This window comes from Rhinatrema bivittatum, chromosome 13 (genome assembly GCF_901001135.1).
Source record: "Rhinatrema bivittatum chromosome 13, aRhiBiv1.1, whole genome shotgun sequence".
NCBI classification, from domain to species: Eukaryota; Metazoa; Chordata; class Amphibia; order Gymnophiona; family Rhinatrematidae; genus Rhinatrema; species Rhinatrema bivittatum.
This window is the reverse complement of record NC_042627.1, coordinates 2,524,098-2,543,173: the sequence shown is the minus strand read 5'-3', so window position 1 is coordinate 2,543,173 and position 19,076 is coordinate 2,524,098. Positions and strand designations below refer to the sequence as shown.

Below are 19,076 nucleotides of genomic sequence, written 5' to 3'. Positions count from 1 at the left end.
ACTTCCCCCTGCTCGTTTGGGGGAGTATAGTTGGTTTTGTGTTTTAAATTTCTGGCTTGGATACAGGTCCTTACTGAAGGGACTTCAGATGGCACCTCTGCTTAAGTGTCAGTAAAACTTTCTCTGTCTCCATCTGCTGGAGGGGAGGCAAAACCCAGGAGTCTGGACTGATCTGTGGTACTACAGGAACGAAAATTAGCAGGTAAGAACCAATTTTCCTTTGTGTTCAAGTTGATTGGTGTTTTAATTTCCTTCCCTTCCCCCAGTTTGAAGAGATGAACTCTGAACTAGAAGAGAACAAGGAGCTGGCGGGGAACCGGCATGCGGAGCTGGAGAAACTGAGGCAGGACCTGCAAGAGGTGACCACGCTGAATGAGGAGCTAAAGGTGAGGACTCTGATGATGATCCCAAACTCTTAGCCAGATTGTGAGAAGCAGGGCAATATCATAGCTGCAAGGTGGATTGGAGGTTGCAGCTATGATGATACCCAAAGGCTTCCTGCATGACTAACCTGTGATGGGCATGTTTTTTCCTGGGCAGAGGATAAGTTTTGCTAGGCTCTTGATGAAAGGCATAAAAGTACTGATTTAGCCCCTTTGCTTTCTGTCACTGTGTCCTGTATAGCAGGATTGAGTTTACCACATTTTACTGACTGCTATAGCCAGTGAAAGCTTTGGCACCTAGTTAAGGCCATTCCTGTTCGTACCCCAAATCAGTCCAGGAAGCCACCCTGAGACATCCCTGGTTCAGGCGCAGGAGGTGTGAACTCCTTGCAATGGAGCGAGGATGGTGCCCACTTCAGTTCTGGCTGTCTGAGGGTGCTTGGCGCTTTTGTTTGAGGCGAGGGCTAAAATGATCATGGACCAGTGTGTTCTAAGCGTGATTATAAGATGGCTACGCGTTAGAATGTTCTCGGCCAATATGAGACACTTACATCGTTTCCCCCTGCGTTCCTCACGCAAGGGAAAACGATGTAAGGGGACAGTTCAAGGGACAGTGGACCGCTTGCAGCATCTGGGGGCTCTTGTCTGTTCCTTGAGGGGAGTAAAGAACAGGGCAGTACCAAAAAAGGAGGGAACGTTTTACCCAACTTTTGGATTTAAAGGTGGTGGATGCCGCCCTCATTTCTGGAGAGAGACCCTGTGGTCAGTCTTAGCAGCGGTATGGACTTGACAGAGGTATACTGCACATAGCCATCAGGCCAGAGCACCAGCATGCTTTGAGGTTCATGATCCTAGGTGAACATTTTCAGTTCGGATTGGAAACTGCTCCTCATATGTTCACCAAGAAGGTGGTGCTGGCGGTGGCCTTATGACGGGAAGGTGCGTTGATGCATCCATATCTAGACAACTGGCTATTTGTGTGAAATCAGAGGTCCTCGGTCTGCAGAAGGTACTGATCAATTGAAATCTCTGGGCTGGTTGGACAATTTGGCAAAGACCCATCTCGTTCCTTCTCAGGCACTGGAGTATCTGGGAGCTTGGTTTGACATGCTGGGAAGGTAGAGTGTTTCTCACGGAAGAGAGGTTGCTGAAGTTGCAGGGTCAGATTTGACACCTGTTAGGGCTTTTGATGCCCAAGGTCTAGGACTATTTGCAAGTTTTGAGCTCTGTCATCAACATTGGAGCTAGTGCCTTGGGTGTTCATGCATTTGCAGCATCTTCAGAGGGTTCTTCTCTCCCTTCAAAATCTAGCAGAAGTTTCTTCTTTCCCTTCAGCTCGAGGGGGAAGGGGGAGGCAGTCTTTCATGGTGGCTTATTCGGACCAGTCTCGAGTGTGATGTGGATCTGGATGTTCTGAATTGGGTGATACTCTCCACCGACTCCAGCCTTTCCGGCTGGGGAGCAGAGTATCAGGATCATTCGGCACAGGGCTAGTGGTCGAAGAAAGAGGCTTCATGGTCTATCAGTTGGTTAGAGACGAGCGGTGCATTACGCTTTCTTTGCCTTTCTGCCACGGTAATGTGGCCGTCCGATGCGGATCCTATTAGACAATGCAATGACTGTGGTCTGTATCAACCGGCAGGGAGAAACCAAGAGTTTGGGTGGTGACTCAGGAGGCCCAGGGTTGATTCTCTGGGCACTTAGAGAGGTTAGCAGCATTTTACATTGCTGGGGTGGACAATATTCAGGAGGATTTGTTCATTTGAAGAAAACTAGACCTCAGAGAGTGGGAGATATCTGAGGTGGCAATGGATCTCATCTACAAGAAATGGGCTATCCCCATATGGACTTAATGACGATCAGACTGAACACTAAGGCGTCTCTTTTTACAGCTGCTGAAGAGAACACTGGGCAGATGGCATCGATGCTCTAGTTCTACCATGGCCTCATATCTTTCCTCCATGGCCACTACTGGGCATAGTGTTTCGGCAAATAAAGAAACATACAGGCAACATGATTTTGGTGGTTCCAGAGTGGCCACATTAACCATGGTTCGCAGATCTAGTCAACATGGCCATAAATGGGCTGCTGAAGTTTGGACATCTGTCAAATCTTCTCCACCAGGGTCCAATATTTGCAGATCAGGTGACTCATTCTGTCTTGTAGCCTGGCTTTTGAGAGGAGGTGGCTGAGATGGAGGGGATATTCCAAAGCAGTTAATACCACCTTATTGCAGGCCAGGCGACCTTCTACATCCTTGGCATATGTGAGGGTTTGGAAGATCTTCGAGACCTGGTATACTGTTAATAGAGTGCAGCCTATTCAGGCTATGGTGTTGCATATTTGATTTTTCTAAAGGAGGGTTTGGTCAAGAGTCTGACCTTTAACTCTGAGAGTACAGGTAGAGACCTTGGGCTGTCTTTGGGGTATAGTGCAGGGATATCCTTTGTCCACATATCTGGATGTCATACGTTTTCTTCAGGGAATATATAATTTGCGTCCTCTGGTGAGAAAGATCTGTTCTACTTGGGAGACAGAGGAATGTGTGAGGCTCCTTTGGAACCACTGCAGAGGGCAATTGTAAATGACTTGACTCTTAAGGTGGGTTTTCTGGGGGCTATTTGTTCAACCAGGAGAATCTTGGCACTCCAGATTTTGTCGTGTCGAGATCCCTTTCTGCAGACTTCAGAGTTGGCGGCATCTTTGCGCGTGGTGCCTTCCTTTCTGCCAAAGGTGGTTTTGGCGTTCTATCTTCGTCAAATTGTGGAATTTCCAGCTTTTCCAGATTTGGATTCCTCCATGCTACATGTGAGAGAACTTAGACTCTTGGATGTAAGGCATGCATTGTTCAGGTAGCTGAATTATTATTATTATTATTATTTTAAATTTTTATATACCGGAATTCCTGTATGCAATACAAATCAGTCCGGTTTACAAGTAACGAAAGAGGTTGCCCTGGTCTGGGAAGTTAGACCTGGGTTTTTTTACATAGAACATGGAACAATAACAATAAACCATTGAACATTATTACAAGTAACATAGAATGTAACAATAGCATTTAACAGATTTAACCTTTTTTTACAAAGAACTTTAGAAGCGAATATGGTCTGCAGTAGATGTAATGCCTTGTTTGAATGTTACCAATGATTTCCATAGATCGAATCAAAGGGGTGTAAGGCATAAGAACATAAGAAAATGCCATACTGGGTCAGACCAAGGGTCCATCAAGCCCAGCATCCTGTTTCCAACAGTGGCCAATCCAGGCCATAAGAACCTGGCAAGTACCCAAAAACTAAGTCTATTCCATGTAACCATTGCTAATGGCAGTGGCTATTCTCTAAGCGAACTTAATAGCAGGTAATGGACTTCTCCTCCAAGAACTCATCCAATCCTTTTTTAAACACAGCCACACCAACTGCACTAACCACATCCTCTGGCAACAAATTCCAGAGTTTAATTGTGCGTTGAGTAAAAAAGAACTCTCTCCGGTTAGTTTTAAATGTGCCCCATGCTAACTTCATGGAGTGCCCCCTAGTCTTTCTACTATCCGAAAGAGCAAATAACCGATTCACATCTACCCGTGCTAGACCTCATGATTTTAAACACCTCTATCATATCCCCCCTCAGTCGTCTCTTCTCCAAGCTGAAAAGTCCTAACCTCTTTAGTCTTTCCTCATAGGGGATTTGTTCCATTCCCCTTGTGATTTAACTACTCTGAACAATTTTGTGTCATCTGCAAATTTGATTACCTCACTCGTCGTATTTCTTTCCAGATCATTTATAAATATATTGAACAGTAAGGGTCCCAATACAGATCCCTGAGGCACTCCACTGTCCACTCCCTTCCACTGAGAAAATTGTCCATTTAATCCTACTCTCTGTTTCCTGTCTTTTAGCCAGTTTGCAATCCACGAAAGGACATCGCCACCTATCCCATGACTTTTTACTTTTCCTAGAAGCCTCTCATGAGGAACTTTGTCAAATGCCTTCTGAAAATCCAAGTATACTACATCTACCGGTTCACCTTATCCACATGTTTATTAACTCCTTCAAAAAAGTGAAGCAGATTTGTGAGGCAAGACTTGCCCTGGGTAAAGCCATGCTGACTTTGTTCCATTAAACCATGTCTTTCTATATGTTCTGTGATTTTGATGTTTAGAACACTTTCCACTATTTTTCCTGGCACTGAAGTCAGGCTAACCGGTCTGTAGTTTCCCGGATCGCCCCTGGAGCCCTTTTTAAATATTGGGGTTACATTTGCTTTCCTCCAGTCTTCAGGTACAATGGATGATTTTAATGATAAGTTACAAATTTTTACTAATAGGGCTACGATTGTGCATTGGCTTAAGGAGGTGCTTGGTTTATATATCTATGGGTCATCCTGTGTCCTGAGGGTTTAAGGGCTCACGTGACGTGTTCTCGGACAACCTCTTGGGCCGAATCACAACAGGTGTCTCCGCAGGAGATTTGCAAGGTGGCTACTTGGAAGTTGTTGCACACGTTCGCTAGGCATTATTGCTTGGATGTTGGGGATCCGGCCTCGGTGTGCTTTGAGAGTGTTTTATGAGCCAGGACTCTCCAGGTCCCACCCTGTTTAGGGGAGCTTAGGTATATCCCAGGAGTCTAGACAGATTTGGGGTATGAACAGGCAAGGAAAATTGGTTCTTACCTGCTAATTTTCATTCTTTGAATATCTACTCATTTGGGGGGGATGTCTGCTGCTTGTACTGATGATTTGTTATATAACGCAGAGTTGTTGGAGGTTTTCAGTGCTGTTTATTTACTTTATTTTTGGTAATGAGTTTCAATTTGGTTGCAACTTCACCTTCCTCCTACTCATGGAAGTTTGCATTCAAGGTTCTTAGTGTTAATATTATCTTGGCTTGGCTACAGGTCAATATTGAGGGACTGCAGGTAGCACACTAGTTTATGTAGCAGTGTCAATGAAACGTTCGCTGTCTGCATCTGCTGGCAGGGTTGCAAAACCCAGTAGTCTGGACTGATCTGTGGCATTCCAGGAATGAAAATTAGCAGACAATCAATTTTCTTATATCTCCAAAACTCCAGTAAAGGCTGGGTCTGACTGAAGTGGAAGCTGGAGGGTGCAGCCAGCCCAAGAAAGCAAAGTCAGCTGGAATAAAAATGCTTCAGGCCTTAAAAAGGAGGAAAGAACTTTAGTTTCATGTTTTTGTCTTCCACAAACTTAAATGTTGCTTTAGATTTTGGAACCAAAAATATCTGAGTGACGGGTGGGATCATCACAATTGTAACTGTCAACGGTCTTATTGTAAACTGTGTTTTCTATTATTTTTATGCACACTGTTGCTTTAAAGCCGTTATGCTGAAATTGTTTCTATTGGTAGAGAACAGTTCTACCTGGGCCGATGTGACATCGTGAAGCAGCCGCCTCAGCCAATTAAAGCAAGGTTGTCCAGTGGCGGCAGGACATGAGGCTATGTGGCTGCAACCTTTCAGCCTTGTTTCTGCCTTGGCTGCAGGTGGAGCTGCGCAGCACCGTTGAGCAGGCGGTGAAGGAGTCTCCCGAGTATCGCTGCATGCAGTCCCAGTTCTCTGTGCTGTATAACGAGAGCCTACAGCTGAAGGCACAGCTGGACGAGGCTCGCACACTGCTGCACGGGACTCGTGGTATCCATCAGCGACAAGTGGAGCTCATTGAGGTAGCCTTATGTTCTTGACTCTTTCTGATTCCTAGGCACACCTCCTGTGCCCTGACACTTCTGAAAGTTGTCCATAGCTCCCAGGAACTCTTATCCCCTTCACCTTTGACTCTGGCTCATCCTCCTGTATTTGGCATAAGGATCTTCTCCAGTAAGAGCAATTAAAGGAGTGAAATGGGGTTAGAACCCGGCAGGGTGGGGGGAAGACATTTTTTTTCCTTTTCCCCCCTATGTCTGTTTCTCACTGATGCTTTTTCTCTTTGTTTCACTTTTTTTGCCCTCTTTGTTTCCTGTGACTCAACGGTCTGGTTTCCTTCAGGACGAGATGAGGCTACAGGTGGTTGTGGTTGGGGTGAGTGCTGCAGTGTGACGTGAGCAGGAGTTAACTCTTTCCCCCCTGATTTGCAGCGGGATGAGGTGAGCCTGCAGAAGAAGCTGCGGACGGAGGTGATCCAGCTGGAGGATACACTGGCGCAGGTGCGCAAGGAGTATGAGATGTTGCGCATTGAGTTTGAACAGACGTTGGCTGCTAATGAGCAAGCAGGTATCGAAACAGGCTGTAACCATATTTCCTGTAAGATCTGATATTATCCTCACATTCCTGCTGTCTCATAGCATCCTCACATCTCTTCTGCCCTGGGTGCTGTTTAATTCCTTTCTGTACCCTGCTGTTACATACCATCATCCTCATATCTCCTCCTCCTCACTCATCCTGGCCACAAAATCTTAAATTTCCTCTGTCTTTGAGGTGCTGTTGCACATCTCTGCAGGCTCCATAGTCTTACTGTTCTCATGTTTCCTCTAGATCCCCGAGTCTCCCTCATAAATTTCTGGAGCCCACTGTCTGATTTTCATCTATCTCCCTCCAGTCAGAGCCATGTTGTAGTGGCCACTGTAGATCGCAGACAGCAAAACCAGTTTGATATCTGTCCTATTCTGCACTGTAGCATAATGTTTCTGACTCCGTGATCACTGATTGTAGCTAGGTTTTGTCTGGGGAGATGTAAGCAATATTCACACAGCACACAGGATATTTTGCCCCCCTCACCCTCCTGTTGCCCTAAGGAAAGGAGCACTAGAGGCAAATTCTGACCTTGGGATATGCTGCTTCTGCTCACAATGTAAGTTGTGTTGTACCCGTGTAGGCTGCTTTTTAGAAGCTTTTAAAAAGTAGTTCCCTGTACATACCCAGATCAGTCCAGACTCCTGGATTTTGCCTCCCTGCCAGCAGATGGAGACAGACTTTCACTGACACTGCTACATAACCCGCTGTGCCACCTGCAGCCCATCAGTATTTCTCTGTCTTCAGCAGATGGAAGCTGGTGTAAAACTTTCAGTCTGGAAAGAGAGAAAAAAACCAAGAAGATTAAAAGACAAAATTTATGGAACCTCCCACCGGGTTATGAGGTTGTGGTGGGGCCAAGCCCCCTGGTTTGAGGTTGGTGGACCCTTCTGATAGCTCGGTCCAGAGGTTCATGTGATGGACGTCTGCTGGTCCAGATCCCTCCTCCCCCATGAGACAAGGGTGGAACCGGCTGGCAGTTCTGCACTGCAAGCCCAGTGAAGCAGGGAAGTGTCCCTTTTTTCCCTGTATGTACCGGATCAGTCCAGACTCCTGGGTTTTGCCTCCGCACCAGCAGATGGAGTCAGAGCAAGATTTGACAGGCTCTGCCATAAGTACCAGGGTGCCACCCACAGCCTGTCAGTATTACTCTGTCTCCAGCAGATGGTCCAGGTGCTTGGCCCACAGTCTTCACTGATTTAAAAAAAAGGGTAAAGGTTATCTTTATAATTTATCTTTATAAAGGTTATCTTTACCCAGGGTAGGGGGCAGATTGTCTCTTCTACAAAGAATGGACCACAATCACGACGGACCAGTGGGTGCTCTCCATGATAAGATACGGCTACACTTTAGATTTTGCATGCCAACCCCGCCCTTGGTTTTTCCCATCCCCGTGCAGGTACACCGACAAGCGTCGAGCGATCCAGCAGACCTTGGTTCGTCTACTGGACCTGGGAGCAATTGTTCCAGCAACGAAAAGGACATTACTCCATATACTTTGTCGTGCCAAAGAAGGAAGGGTCCTTCCGTCCCATACTAGACCTAAAGTGCATCAACAGATGTCTACGGATTCCTCGTTTTCGCATGGAGACATTGTGTTCAGTAATTGCTTCCATGCATCCGGGAGAATTCCTGGCGTCTCTGGATCTCACGGAGGCATACTTGCACATCGGGATCAGGAAGGAGCATCAGAAGCATCTCAGGTTCTATGTGTTGGGAAAACACTACCAATTTTAGGCATTGCCATTCAGACTGGCGACAGCTCCCAGAACCTTCACCAAGATCATGGTGGTCGTGGCAACTCAGCTAAGACGGGAGGGATTGTTGGTGTACTCATATCTGGACGATTGGTTGATTCGAGCGAAATCAGAATCCCTATGTCGTTCGGCGATCAGCCGAGTTCTTCAACTGTTGCAGTCTCTAGGTTGAGTAGTCAACACCACCAAGAGTCAGCTCACTCCCTCACAGTCACTGGAGTTTTTGGGAGCTTTATTTAACACTCGTCAAGGGGCGGTCTTCCTCTCGTCCGGGCACTGTCACAAATTGCAGGGACAGGTCAGGTCCTTACTGCTGAAACAACCGCCGCCGGTTTGGGAGTACTTACAGATGCTAGGCTTCATGGCTTTGACGCTGGAATTGGTTCCTTGGTCTTTCACACACATACGGCCCTTACAATCAGCGTTGCTTTCCCGCTGGAGTCCGGTGTCAGAGCAATTCTACCTCCAGTTGCCATTGACTAATCCGGCCCACGCCAATCTAGGGTTGTGGCTATGTTCGGACAACCTCCTTCCAGGAGTTCCGCTCGTGACACTGGAGTGGATGGTGGTCACCACGGATGCGAGCCTCTTTGGTTGGGGAGCGGTTTGTCTATGGAAGTCCGTCCAGGGACGCTGGTCCCTGACAGAGTCTCACTGGTCGATCAATCGACTGGAGACCAGGGCAGTGCGACTGGCCTTGCAGGCCTTTCTCCCCCTGATTCAGGGAAAGTCGGTCAGGGTTCTGTCCGACAATGCGATCACAGTGGCCTACATCAATCGTCGGGGGGGGACCAGGAGTCAGCCGGTGGCATTAGAAGCTCGCCTTCTGAAACAGTGGGCGGAACGTCACCTTGTCAGCGTAGCTGCATCCCATATAGCAGGGGTCGACAACATTCGTGCAGACTTCTTAAGTTGACATCAGCTCGATCCCGGAGAATGGGAGCTGGCGGTCAGGGCCTTTCAACTCATCTGCGACAGATGGGGCACGCTGGCTATGGATCTGATGGCAACCTTCAAGAATGCCAAGGCCCCACGATTCTTTGCCCATCGAAGGGACACGGGAGCAGAGGGCGTGGAAGCCTTGGCGTTACCCTGGCTGACAACGATTATTCTGTATGTCTTTCCGCTCTGGTCACTGATCGGCAAGGTTCTTCGTCAAATAGAGGGCCATCCCTCAGAGGTAATTCTAGTGGCTCCCGAGTGGCCTCGGAGGCCGTGGTTTGCGGATCTCATCAATCTCGCGGTAGAGGACCCCGCTGTGTTTCCCATGTCTGCTGAATCTTCTTCATCAGGGACCCGTGTGTTTCAATCAGGTAGATTGCTTTTATCTAGCGGCATGGCTTTTGAGAGGCGAAGGCTAAAAAGCAAAGGTTATTCGGATGCGGTGGTGTCCACCCTTCTGAGGTCGCGTAAGAGGTCGACGTCCTTGGCGTATGTGCGAGTTTGGAAGGTTTTCAAATCATGGTGCGTTGCTTGTTCAATTCTATCTACCTGGGTGTCAATATCCACTATTTTAGCCTTTCTTCAAGACTGTTTGGCTAAGGGGTTATCCTGTAGTTCATTGCGGGTACAGATGGCAGCAGTGTTGAAGGGGGTGTGGGCAGCATCCTGCTCTTAGAGGGAGCAGCTTTGGCACATTTCACTGGTAATGTACCGGCTGACTAGGTGAAGAGGAAGGTGAAATTATTACTTACCTGATAATTTCTTTTTCTCTAGAACAGTCATGTTCCCTCTCTCTGTTGCCTTCTGATTGTTTGCTTGTACGTTCATGGCTGGCCTTCAGGAAAATATTTGTGCGCCATGTCATTCAGCACTTAAGATTTTGGTGAGTTTGGAGAGGAGTATTTTCATTTTCCCCATGGCTACCAATCTTTCTGTTTGGTGAGCTCTTTTGCTTCTTTGTTCTTCTGGAAGTTTAAAAAAAATTAAAGGAGACTGAATGGTTTAAAGTGTCCACAGTTAGCTTTTACAGAATTTACTGGCAGGTTGATGTCAGCACAGAGGTATATATCATCAGTGGGCTTTTGATCTATCTCTATTTGCTAGTTGGTATGCGTAACCCACTTGTAGATGGACCGGCCTGACTGTCATAGAGGAAAGGATATTATCAGGTAAGTAGTAATTTCACCTTAAACTCTGGAATTCATTGCCGAATGATGTGGTAAATGCTGTTAGTGTAGCTGGGTTTAAAAAAAGGTTTGGACAAGTTCCTGTAAGAAAAGTCCCTAAACCATTATTAAGGTGGACTTGGGGAAATCCACTGTTTGGCCCTGGGATAAGCAGCATGGAATCTATTGAACTTAGGAATCCTGCCAGGTACTTGTGACCTGGATTGGCCACTTTTGGAAAAAGGATGCTGGGTTTGATGGACCTTTAGTCTGACCTAGCATGGTAAATTTGTTTTTGTGTTTCTTTTCCAGGCCCTATCAATCGGGAGATGCGTCACTTGATCAGCAGCCTCCAAAATCACAACCACCAGCTAAAGGGAGAAGTGCTGAGATATAAGAGGAAACTACGGGAAGCACAGGGAGACCTCAGCAAGGTGCCATGGGCAGGTGGGAGGCAGGGGGACTTCTGGGAAGTGCTGTTGGAGGAAGGATGTATGTATGTGTAGGAGGTATTGTGGGAAGGAGGCAGACGTTTGGGAGGCGCATGGAAGGGGGAAGGGAAGACTTCAACAATGTAAGGCTGGAAGGGTCAACTGAAGGTGCTTTGGATAGGTAATCTGGGAGAGAGAGGAGCAAGCAAAAAGGTAATTAGAACTTCCTCATCATCCTGCTATATCAGTCCAGATGAGTGGGTTATACCTCACTGCCAGCAGGTGGAGACAAAACTACAAGTTTCCCATCACATCCTTCTGGTGTTTGTCTCCAGCAAATGCAGAAATATCTGGACTGGCACAGAGTTTGTTGCTCCTAGTTGATCATTCTTTGGAGGTCCTTTAGAACCCAATGGGTGAAGAAGTGGTCTCAGGTAACCTCAGTGTTCCTGAGATCACGAAGGGCTCCAAACCCATTGAGGGCTGAAATTCTTCTCTCATGGCTATGACCTATTGATTTCTTCTCTTTTCCTCCCCTCGTCCCCCTTTCAGACACTGCAAAACGGATTACATTTAGGTACTTGTAGGTATTTCAGAGAGATATGAAAAATCGGTTGTAGGCAACTTCTCTTAGTTCTAAAGATGTTAACTGATGCAGCAGAATAGAATGCAGAGCTGAGATCTAAAAGAACAAGTGCTGTATCGAATCCAAATGTTTCTGAATTGTATCTAGTAATACAACCAACTCCTGTATTTAGCATGAAAACCTGATTGACTTGGATCCCAAAGATTATCTAAGTATTGATCCAGTTGAATGCTAACTGTATTTTCAATTCCCTATACGTACAAGGATCAGTCAAGAGAAGTGGATTGTGTATCCCTACCAGCAGATGGAGTCAGAACAATTAGAATTTTGGGCACGGCTACATAAGGAGAGGGCCACCTGCAGTCCCTCAGTATTTCTCTGACTCCAGCAGCTGGAAGACAGGCACCTGCAGTCTTAGTCAATTTTTCAGTTTAGTTAGATTGTTTTCTCCGGGTTTTTTCTTCAGGATTGCTTCCTGAGGTGTTAGGCACCTTCGTGGGCCATCCCTCAGTCGAAGCCAGGCGTCGGGGGGTTGGTTACCTCCGTCTGGGTTTCGTCCGTCACCACTTGGAGTGTGAAGACCAGGGGCTCCTCCGAAGCTGCTCCTTCAACCCTCTATGCTACAGGACTCAGTAAAGTTTAAATAAATAAATAAAACTGAGTGAGACGTCCTCTGTGGTTTCGAGCTGAGGTAAAGAGTCGGGTCGGGATAGCCAGCCTTGCAGGTACGCCGGGGTATTTGGCAGCCCTCCGGCCCCCTTTCCCTCTACTCCCGGGGCTCCTGGTTGCTTTGAAGGGACTGGGTAAGTGTTTTCTTCGCCAGCCAGTTTTTGGAACGGCTCACCGTGCTCGGCAGCGCGACCCGTTACGACGGGCCTGTCGGCATTTTTTTCTCCCGCCTCAGTTTCGGTGCGCATTTTTTTTCTTCAGCTCCGGTGGGGGAAGTTATCGCGGCCTTGCTCCTTCCCGATATCGGACTGCTGGCAGCGCGCCTTTTTTTCTAATTTTTTCCGTTCCTCCCCTCAGCTCCTGGGCTGCGTGACTGCGTGTTTTTTTTCAAGGGGCCCTCTCTTTCTCTCCGCGCTCTCAGACGTGTGGGCGCGAAGGCAGAATTTAGTTTAGTGTTGTGTTTTTTTTCCCCTCCCTTATCCTTCCTAGGGATGGAAAGTTCGGGCCCTGAGCCCTTCCCCCCCAGGACGGGGGTGGGGGGTCTTCATGCCGAGGCTCAAGGGAGGAGGGATCCCCTCCAGTCTTAGCCCTTGTGGCGGAGGACAGCGCTGGGGGATTGGGTGAACCGGCTTCTCAGGATCCCTTTCCGGCAGAGGGTTTTCGCCGGAGTTTGTCTTGTTAATGCACCAGGCTTTCATGGCCAGAAAGCAGGCGTGCTTCAGGAGGCAAATTCAGTCAGTGGGTCTTTCCGAGCCGCTGCTCAGGAAAGGTCGACTCGAGGAACAGCAGGCCCACGGGGGAAGTGATGGCCCCCCAGGGGCCGCAGACCCCGCCCCCACTCTCCGGAGTTCCGGATCTGGCTCAGGTTCCGGCCTAGGTTCCGGATTTAGTTCCTGATCTTGGGGACCCTGATCAAGATGCTGCAGATGATGATGATTTGCCACTCACAGAAGGGGATGATCCTAGTGTGGTCTGCCTTTTTAAGCGGGAGGAACTACGACCCCTTATTCCCCAGGTGTTGGAAGTTCTGAGGCTTAAGATCTCTCAGGAAGAATCAGATAGTGATGGGATTAATCCGGGTCTTGACAGAATACGGGGGCCCACTTCATCCTTTCCACTTCCTAAAAAGGTTCACAAGCTGGTGACCTGCAAGTGGGACACACCGGACGCGGGGCTCAAGGTGGGCAAAGCTATGGCCAAGCTCTATCCTTTTTCAACAGATATCTTGGATCTTCTGAAAATTCCGAAGGTGGATGTGGTGGGTTCGGCCGTGACAAAGAAGACCACTATTCCGGTAGCGGGTGCTGCTGCTTTAAAAGATATGCAGGACCGTAAGCTGGAGATCCAGTTGAAGCGAGTTTTTGAAGTGGCTGCATTGAGTCTTCGGGCCACAATCTGCACCAGCCTCATGCAGAGGGCATGTTTGTGCTGGGTTCAGGCCTCTAATGCCACTACAGGAGCTGGTAGTGGTGCCGCCTTGGAGGGTGCTCGTTTGGAGGCGGGCATCGCATACATAACAGATGCGCTTTACGACCTAGTGCGAACTTCAGCGCGCAGCATGGTTTCTGTAGTGACTGCGTGCCGACTGCTGTGGCTGCGCAATTGGTCAGTGGATTTGTCTTCAAAATCTCAGCTGTGTAACCTCCCATTTAAGGGTAAGCTCCTGTTCGGAGAGGAACTGGAGCAGTTGGTAAAGCTACTCGGAGAATCTAAAGGGCACAAGTTGCCGGAAGATAAAAGGCCCACCAGAAAGGTGTTTCCTTCGCGGCCGCGTTTTCGGGATTCTCTCGGATTTCGTTCCGGCAGGTATTCCTCGCCTTCCACGTCTAAGCAGACCTCAGGACGGCAACAGTCCTTTCGAGGGGGTCCTCCCCCCGGCCGTGATTCTGGACACCTCGGGACAGGAGGTAGTAAGCCCTCCCAATGAAGCCACGAGTCCCCATTCTATCGTCGAAGCTGTCGGGGGCGGATTGTCCAGCTTTTACACAGAATGGGCAAGGATCACCTCAGACCGTTGGGTCCTGGAGGTGATCAGAGAAGACTATGCTAGAGTTTTCACGTCCCGTGCAGGAGGTGTTCGTGGAGTCCCACGTGGCTTCGCTCAGGAAGCGGTACGAGAGACCCTGCAGCGCCTGATCCAGCTACAGGCCATTGTCCCGGTTCCAGAGGCAGAAGAGGGTCGGGGACATTACTCGGTTTACTTTGTGGTTCCCAAAAAGGAAGGCACGTTTCGTCCCATCCTAGACGTACAGAAGGTGAACTGTTGTCTCCTAATCTCTCGTTTTCGCATAGAAACCCTGCGGACGGTACTGGCTGCCGTTCAGACGGGGGAGTTCCTTGCGTCCCTGGATCTTATGGAGGCTTATCTGCATATTCCGATATGGCTATGTCACCAGCAGTTTCTACGCTTCAAGGTCTTGGGACAACACTTCCAGTTTCAGGCCCTTCCATTTGGTCTGGCGACGGCTCCTCGAACTTTCACCAAAGTCATGTTGGTGGTAGCAGCCTTCCTTCGCAAGCAGGGGATCCTGGTCCATCCATACCTCTGGACTGGCTGATTCGCGCCAAGACCAGAGAGGACTGCGAAAGATTGGTTCGTATGGTGGTGATCACCTTGAGCCCGTTAGTTGGATAAGTGATGATATTAAGACTTATCCGGCTAAGTCAGACCTGCTATTGAGCAGGGCTAAAGTTAGCTGGATGAAATTATCTGGCTAGCTATTAGTTGTGCCAATGAATATCCTGAAAAGGTTAGTTGGATATGTTTATCTGGCTAACTTGTTCTGCTGGATTGCAGCTGAATATGGATGTACAGGCTCTGTCTTCTAGGGATCCGTACTTGTTGATTTCAATTTAAAACGTGATCTGTCTCATGCCCTTCTCTTTACATGAGTAGGGGTGTAGGGGCTTTCACCTTAACTAATCAATTTCCTTAGCAATGTTTACATCGAAGGATTGTAAGAGTGAGAATAGAAGTCTACATAAATTAGATGTCAATAGAACCATTTTGAGATACCGTAAAGTGACCAGTTCCTTTCAGAAGTTGGGCAAACTTTGTCTTGTTTACTGGGTCTCGAGGTGGCTTCTAAATCTTCTATACCCAAATGGATTAAAGAAGCTAATGGGGCAGTATATATTGGCCAGAGGCTACCAGTACAGCATGTTCCTTCTCCCAACCAGTATGAGAGAAGCTTGGGTATGTCCCACTGGTATGGCAGGATAAGGAAGGAGAAATTTACTCTTACCTGATAATTTTCTTTCCTTGAATCCTGCCAGTCTAGAGCCCTCCCAGGTCAATGTAAGCTGACAAAAGTACAGAAATTATAGCAATTTATTTGTTGGGAAAACAGAAGGGACCCCCAGGACCTGTTAGTCCCTTCCCTCCCCAAAGGAGAAGAGAATAAGAGGAAAGGCTTGGAGTGGCTTCTATTTTTCAACAGTTAATTATAAAAATTATTACTCGTTAGCTGTTCTAATGATTATTCAGTTGATTATCTTTGACAAAAGTATACTCACAAGGTTTGCTGCTGCACAAGCTCATGTACTGTGATTGATGTCATGGCAAACGTTTAGTGCTCTGGTTACCTCCCGACAGGGAGGGATTTAAGGAAAGGAAATGATCAGGTAATATGCTTTTCATTAGATGGAAATTACAATTCATTCCTTCTCTCCTTCTGTCTCTCTCTTGTTTTGTTCTCCTCACTGGCTGTATGCAATACTTGTTTGTAACTGCCTGCCCTCTTCCTCAGGTCCGGTCGCGAAGTGGCAGCTTACTACTGCAGACACAGTCCAGCACCGAAGACGTGAAGGAGGAGCTGCCGGAGGTCAAGCAAGAGCCTGAAGAGCCCTTCAGCACGCCCGCGCCAGGCCCAGCACCAAAACCTGGAGTAGAAGAGCCTGCTGAACCCAAAGTGAAGCGGGAGGAGGAGGAGCGGGAGAGGAGGGAGAAAGAGAGAGAGCGGGAGAGAGAGAAGGAGAAGGAACGAGAACGGGAGAAACAGAGGGAGAAGCAGAGGGAGTTTGAAAAGGAGAGAGAGTCATCGTCATCTAAAGAGAAAGGGAAGCATGAGGATGGCAAGAAGAAGGAAGTCGAGCTCATCAAACAGCTGAAGGCCGATCTCAAGTCAGTCACTGTCTGCTTTCCTCTCTCTCTCCATCTCATGGTCTCTTCTGTCAGCCCTTTCTGATGTGTCTGTCTCTCTCTGGATCTTTCTTTTCTGCTTTTCTCTAATTATTCCACTTTTATTTTGTCTATGAAAGCAGTGTTTTGCCTCATGTAGTGTTTTTTATTTTTTTAGACAAGTTTCTTTATTTTTATCATGTTTTATGTAATAAAAAGGGCTTATGGTTTTACTTTATCTGTCTGTGACACGGATGCTGCAGGCGGGGAATAGCACAAAGGATTGACAAAGTGAAACCATAAGTGTACTGGCGGGGAGGAGGTTCCTCAGATGTCCCGATGCCCTCAGGACCCCAATCCAGACCTTCTAAACGTTTGGCCACGCTGTTCCCGGGCCGTCAAACCGCGGGAACGGCGGCCATTCTAGGTTTCTCTGCTGCTTCTTTTTCAGAGCAGCCTGAGCCACAGGACCCCTTTTTTTTTTTTTGAGCCCCCCCCTGTTTTTCAACTGATTTGTGCTTTTATTGCACAAATCTTACTTGGAAAGTTTACAAGAGAAGGCGGACCCTCCCCCCCCCCCCGCTCCCCTGCCTTCCCAGGATCAGGATCCGGACTCGGTTGACGTCCCTTCCCCCCCCCCCCTCCCGGAGTGGGGGGGGACCCCCGGGTTCTCCGCCTTTTTTGTAGGGAGGAACTGGAATCTCTTCTTCCCTTCATCTCCCAAGAATTGGGGATTGACTGTCCCCCAGTGGATGAGTTTTCGGCGGCAATGCTGGCTTCCTCAGACCCAGTCCTGGCGAAGCTCAGGGCTCTGCCGTGCTCTTTTCCTTTCCACCCTATGCACAAACTAATGCTCCTCAGGGAATGGCAGGCCCCCAAGTCGGGCCTTCAGGTCGAGAGGGCCATGGAAAAGCTTTATCCCCTCCCGGAGGAGTGTTCAGATTTATTGAAGATGCCTAAGGTAGACTCCTCTGTGACGGCGGTCACTAAACATACCACCATCCCGGTGGTAGGGGCTACAGCCTTGAGGGATGTCCAAGATCGTAAGCTGGAATCCCATCTCAAACGCATTTTTGAAATCCTGGCCTTGGGTGTTCGGGCATCGATTTGCAGCAGTCTCATGCAGCGGGCAAGTCTTAGGTGGGTCCAACAATAACTCAGCACCCAAGACCTCCCACCTGCAGAGGCAGAGCAGGCTGACAGGTTAGAAGGCGCTATAGCTTATAGGGCGGATGCCCTATACGATTTGTTCCGCATGCATGTAACAGGTGAGAACACCTGTTACAGGTAAGCAATTCTGCTTTCCCTTGGCCATCAGGATACAGGTAGAAACAAACTGAAAGAGGATATAATGCAGACCTGTACTTTTATGATGGGCTTATATTTTTATTTGAAATTGGAGTTGAAGTTTGTGTTTCTGTCTGCTTGTTTTTCAGTCAGTCTCAGTCTCTCTCTACTTTACCTATCAGTGGTGCCTGTCTTTCTCTCTCTTCTATACATCAATGGGATCCATGTTTTTCCGTGTCTGCAGGAAGGCACAGGAGAGCCAGAAGGAGATGAAGCTTCTCTTAGACATGTATCGTTCCGCCCCTAAGGAACAGAGGGACAAAGTGCAGCTCATGGCTGCAGAGAAGAAAGCCAAAGCAGAGGTAATTGAAGCTCTTCCTCCTCCTTTGTTTCTCTCTGTCCATGTCTTCCAGCCCCCATCCATCTCCCTTTTCCCTTCTCCCTTCTCACAAAGTATGCATGAGGAATTTGAGTACACCAAAAAGGATTACCGCTTTCCCTATACTTCTATCTCTTGGACGACAGTCATCTGATCACCCATCAAAACCCTCTTCCCTATACCTACCCGGATCAGTCCAGATACCTGGGCTCATACATCCCTGCCAGCAGGTGGAGACAGAGAAAAAACCTTGCCTGACCCTGCTGCATAAAGCCTAGTGCCACCTGCAGTTCCTCAGTATTTTCTCTGTCTTTAGCAGATGGCACAGGTGCTCTACCTGCAGTTCTGTGGGTTTTTTGTCTTTAATGCTTTTCTTTTGAGCCTCCCGGAGGTTTTTGTTTTTTCGTTGGATTCCTGGTGGGTCTTACCCTGTCCGGTAGAGGCAGACGGGCCGGGGGTTGTTCCCTTTTGTGAGCCCGTGTGTGCGCCCATGGGGTGTACATCTGGTTGTCCAGGTCCCTCCCTAATGAGGCCGCTCAGGCGGCTACAGGCTCTCCAGGGATTTTTTCGTTCCCTTATGGCTGAGACTACCTGTTTCTTTTAGTCAGGTTTTTAGCTCTCAGTGTATTTTTCCATAAAGTTAAAAAAAAAAAATCAAAGGTGGTTCGTTTTTTTTTTTTCCTGGCAGACGGCAGCACAACTCTGACAGCAACTTCCCCTCGGTAAGATCAGCTCCGGGGTGAGGGAGACTTTTTTTTTCCTTTGGGATTTTTTTTCTCCTACCTTTTTTTCTTTTTCCCTCTCGAGTGAATTTTTATTTCCCTTCCTCAGCATGACCCGAGGTACCGTGTGTCGAGCCTGTGGCTCAGCACAATCGCGTCTAAACAGGGCCGGTTTTTCCCTGTACGTACCCGGATCAATCCAGACAGTGGGTTGAGCCTCCTTTCCAGCAGATGGAGACAGAGAAAAACTCTAAAGAACTGATTCGTGGTACTACAGGAACGAAAATTAGCAGGTAAGAACCAATTTTCCTTTGTGCTTTGTGTTCGGAGGGCAGGGAGGGCTCCTCCGGAGCTCCTCCACCAGTGAAGTGACATCGTTCCGGCGATTCGGGGG

The 19,076-nt window shown here is 48.1% G+C and overlaps 1 protein-coding gene across 2 annotated transcripts in view; it reads left to right on the top strand.

Moving 5' to 3' along the window:
• The window catches only part of RNF20 (ring finger protein 20), a 62,342-nt gene that overhangs the window by 8,834 nt on the left and 34,432 nt on the right, over positions 1 to 19,076 (top strand). For both annotated transcript variants that reach the window (XM_029574892.1, XM_029574891.1), the window contains 6 exons: positions 267 to 386; positions 5,882 to 6,061; positions 6,470 to 6,605; positions 10,801 to 10,922; positions 15,924 to 16,297; positions 17,826 to 17,943. In XM_029574892.1, coding sequence (XP_029430752.1) covers positions 267 to 386; positions 5,882 to 6,061; positions 6,470 to 6,605; positions 10,801 to 10,922; positions 15,924 to 16,297; positions 17,826 to 17,943 — 1,050 coding nt within the window. The remainder of the gene's footprint in view (positions 1 to 266; positions 387 to 5,881; positions 6,062 to 6,469; positions 6,606 to 10,800; positions 10,923 to 15,923; positions 16,298 to 17,825; positions 17,944 to 19,076) is intronic.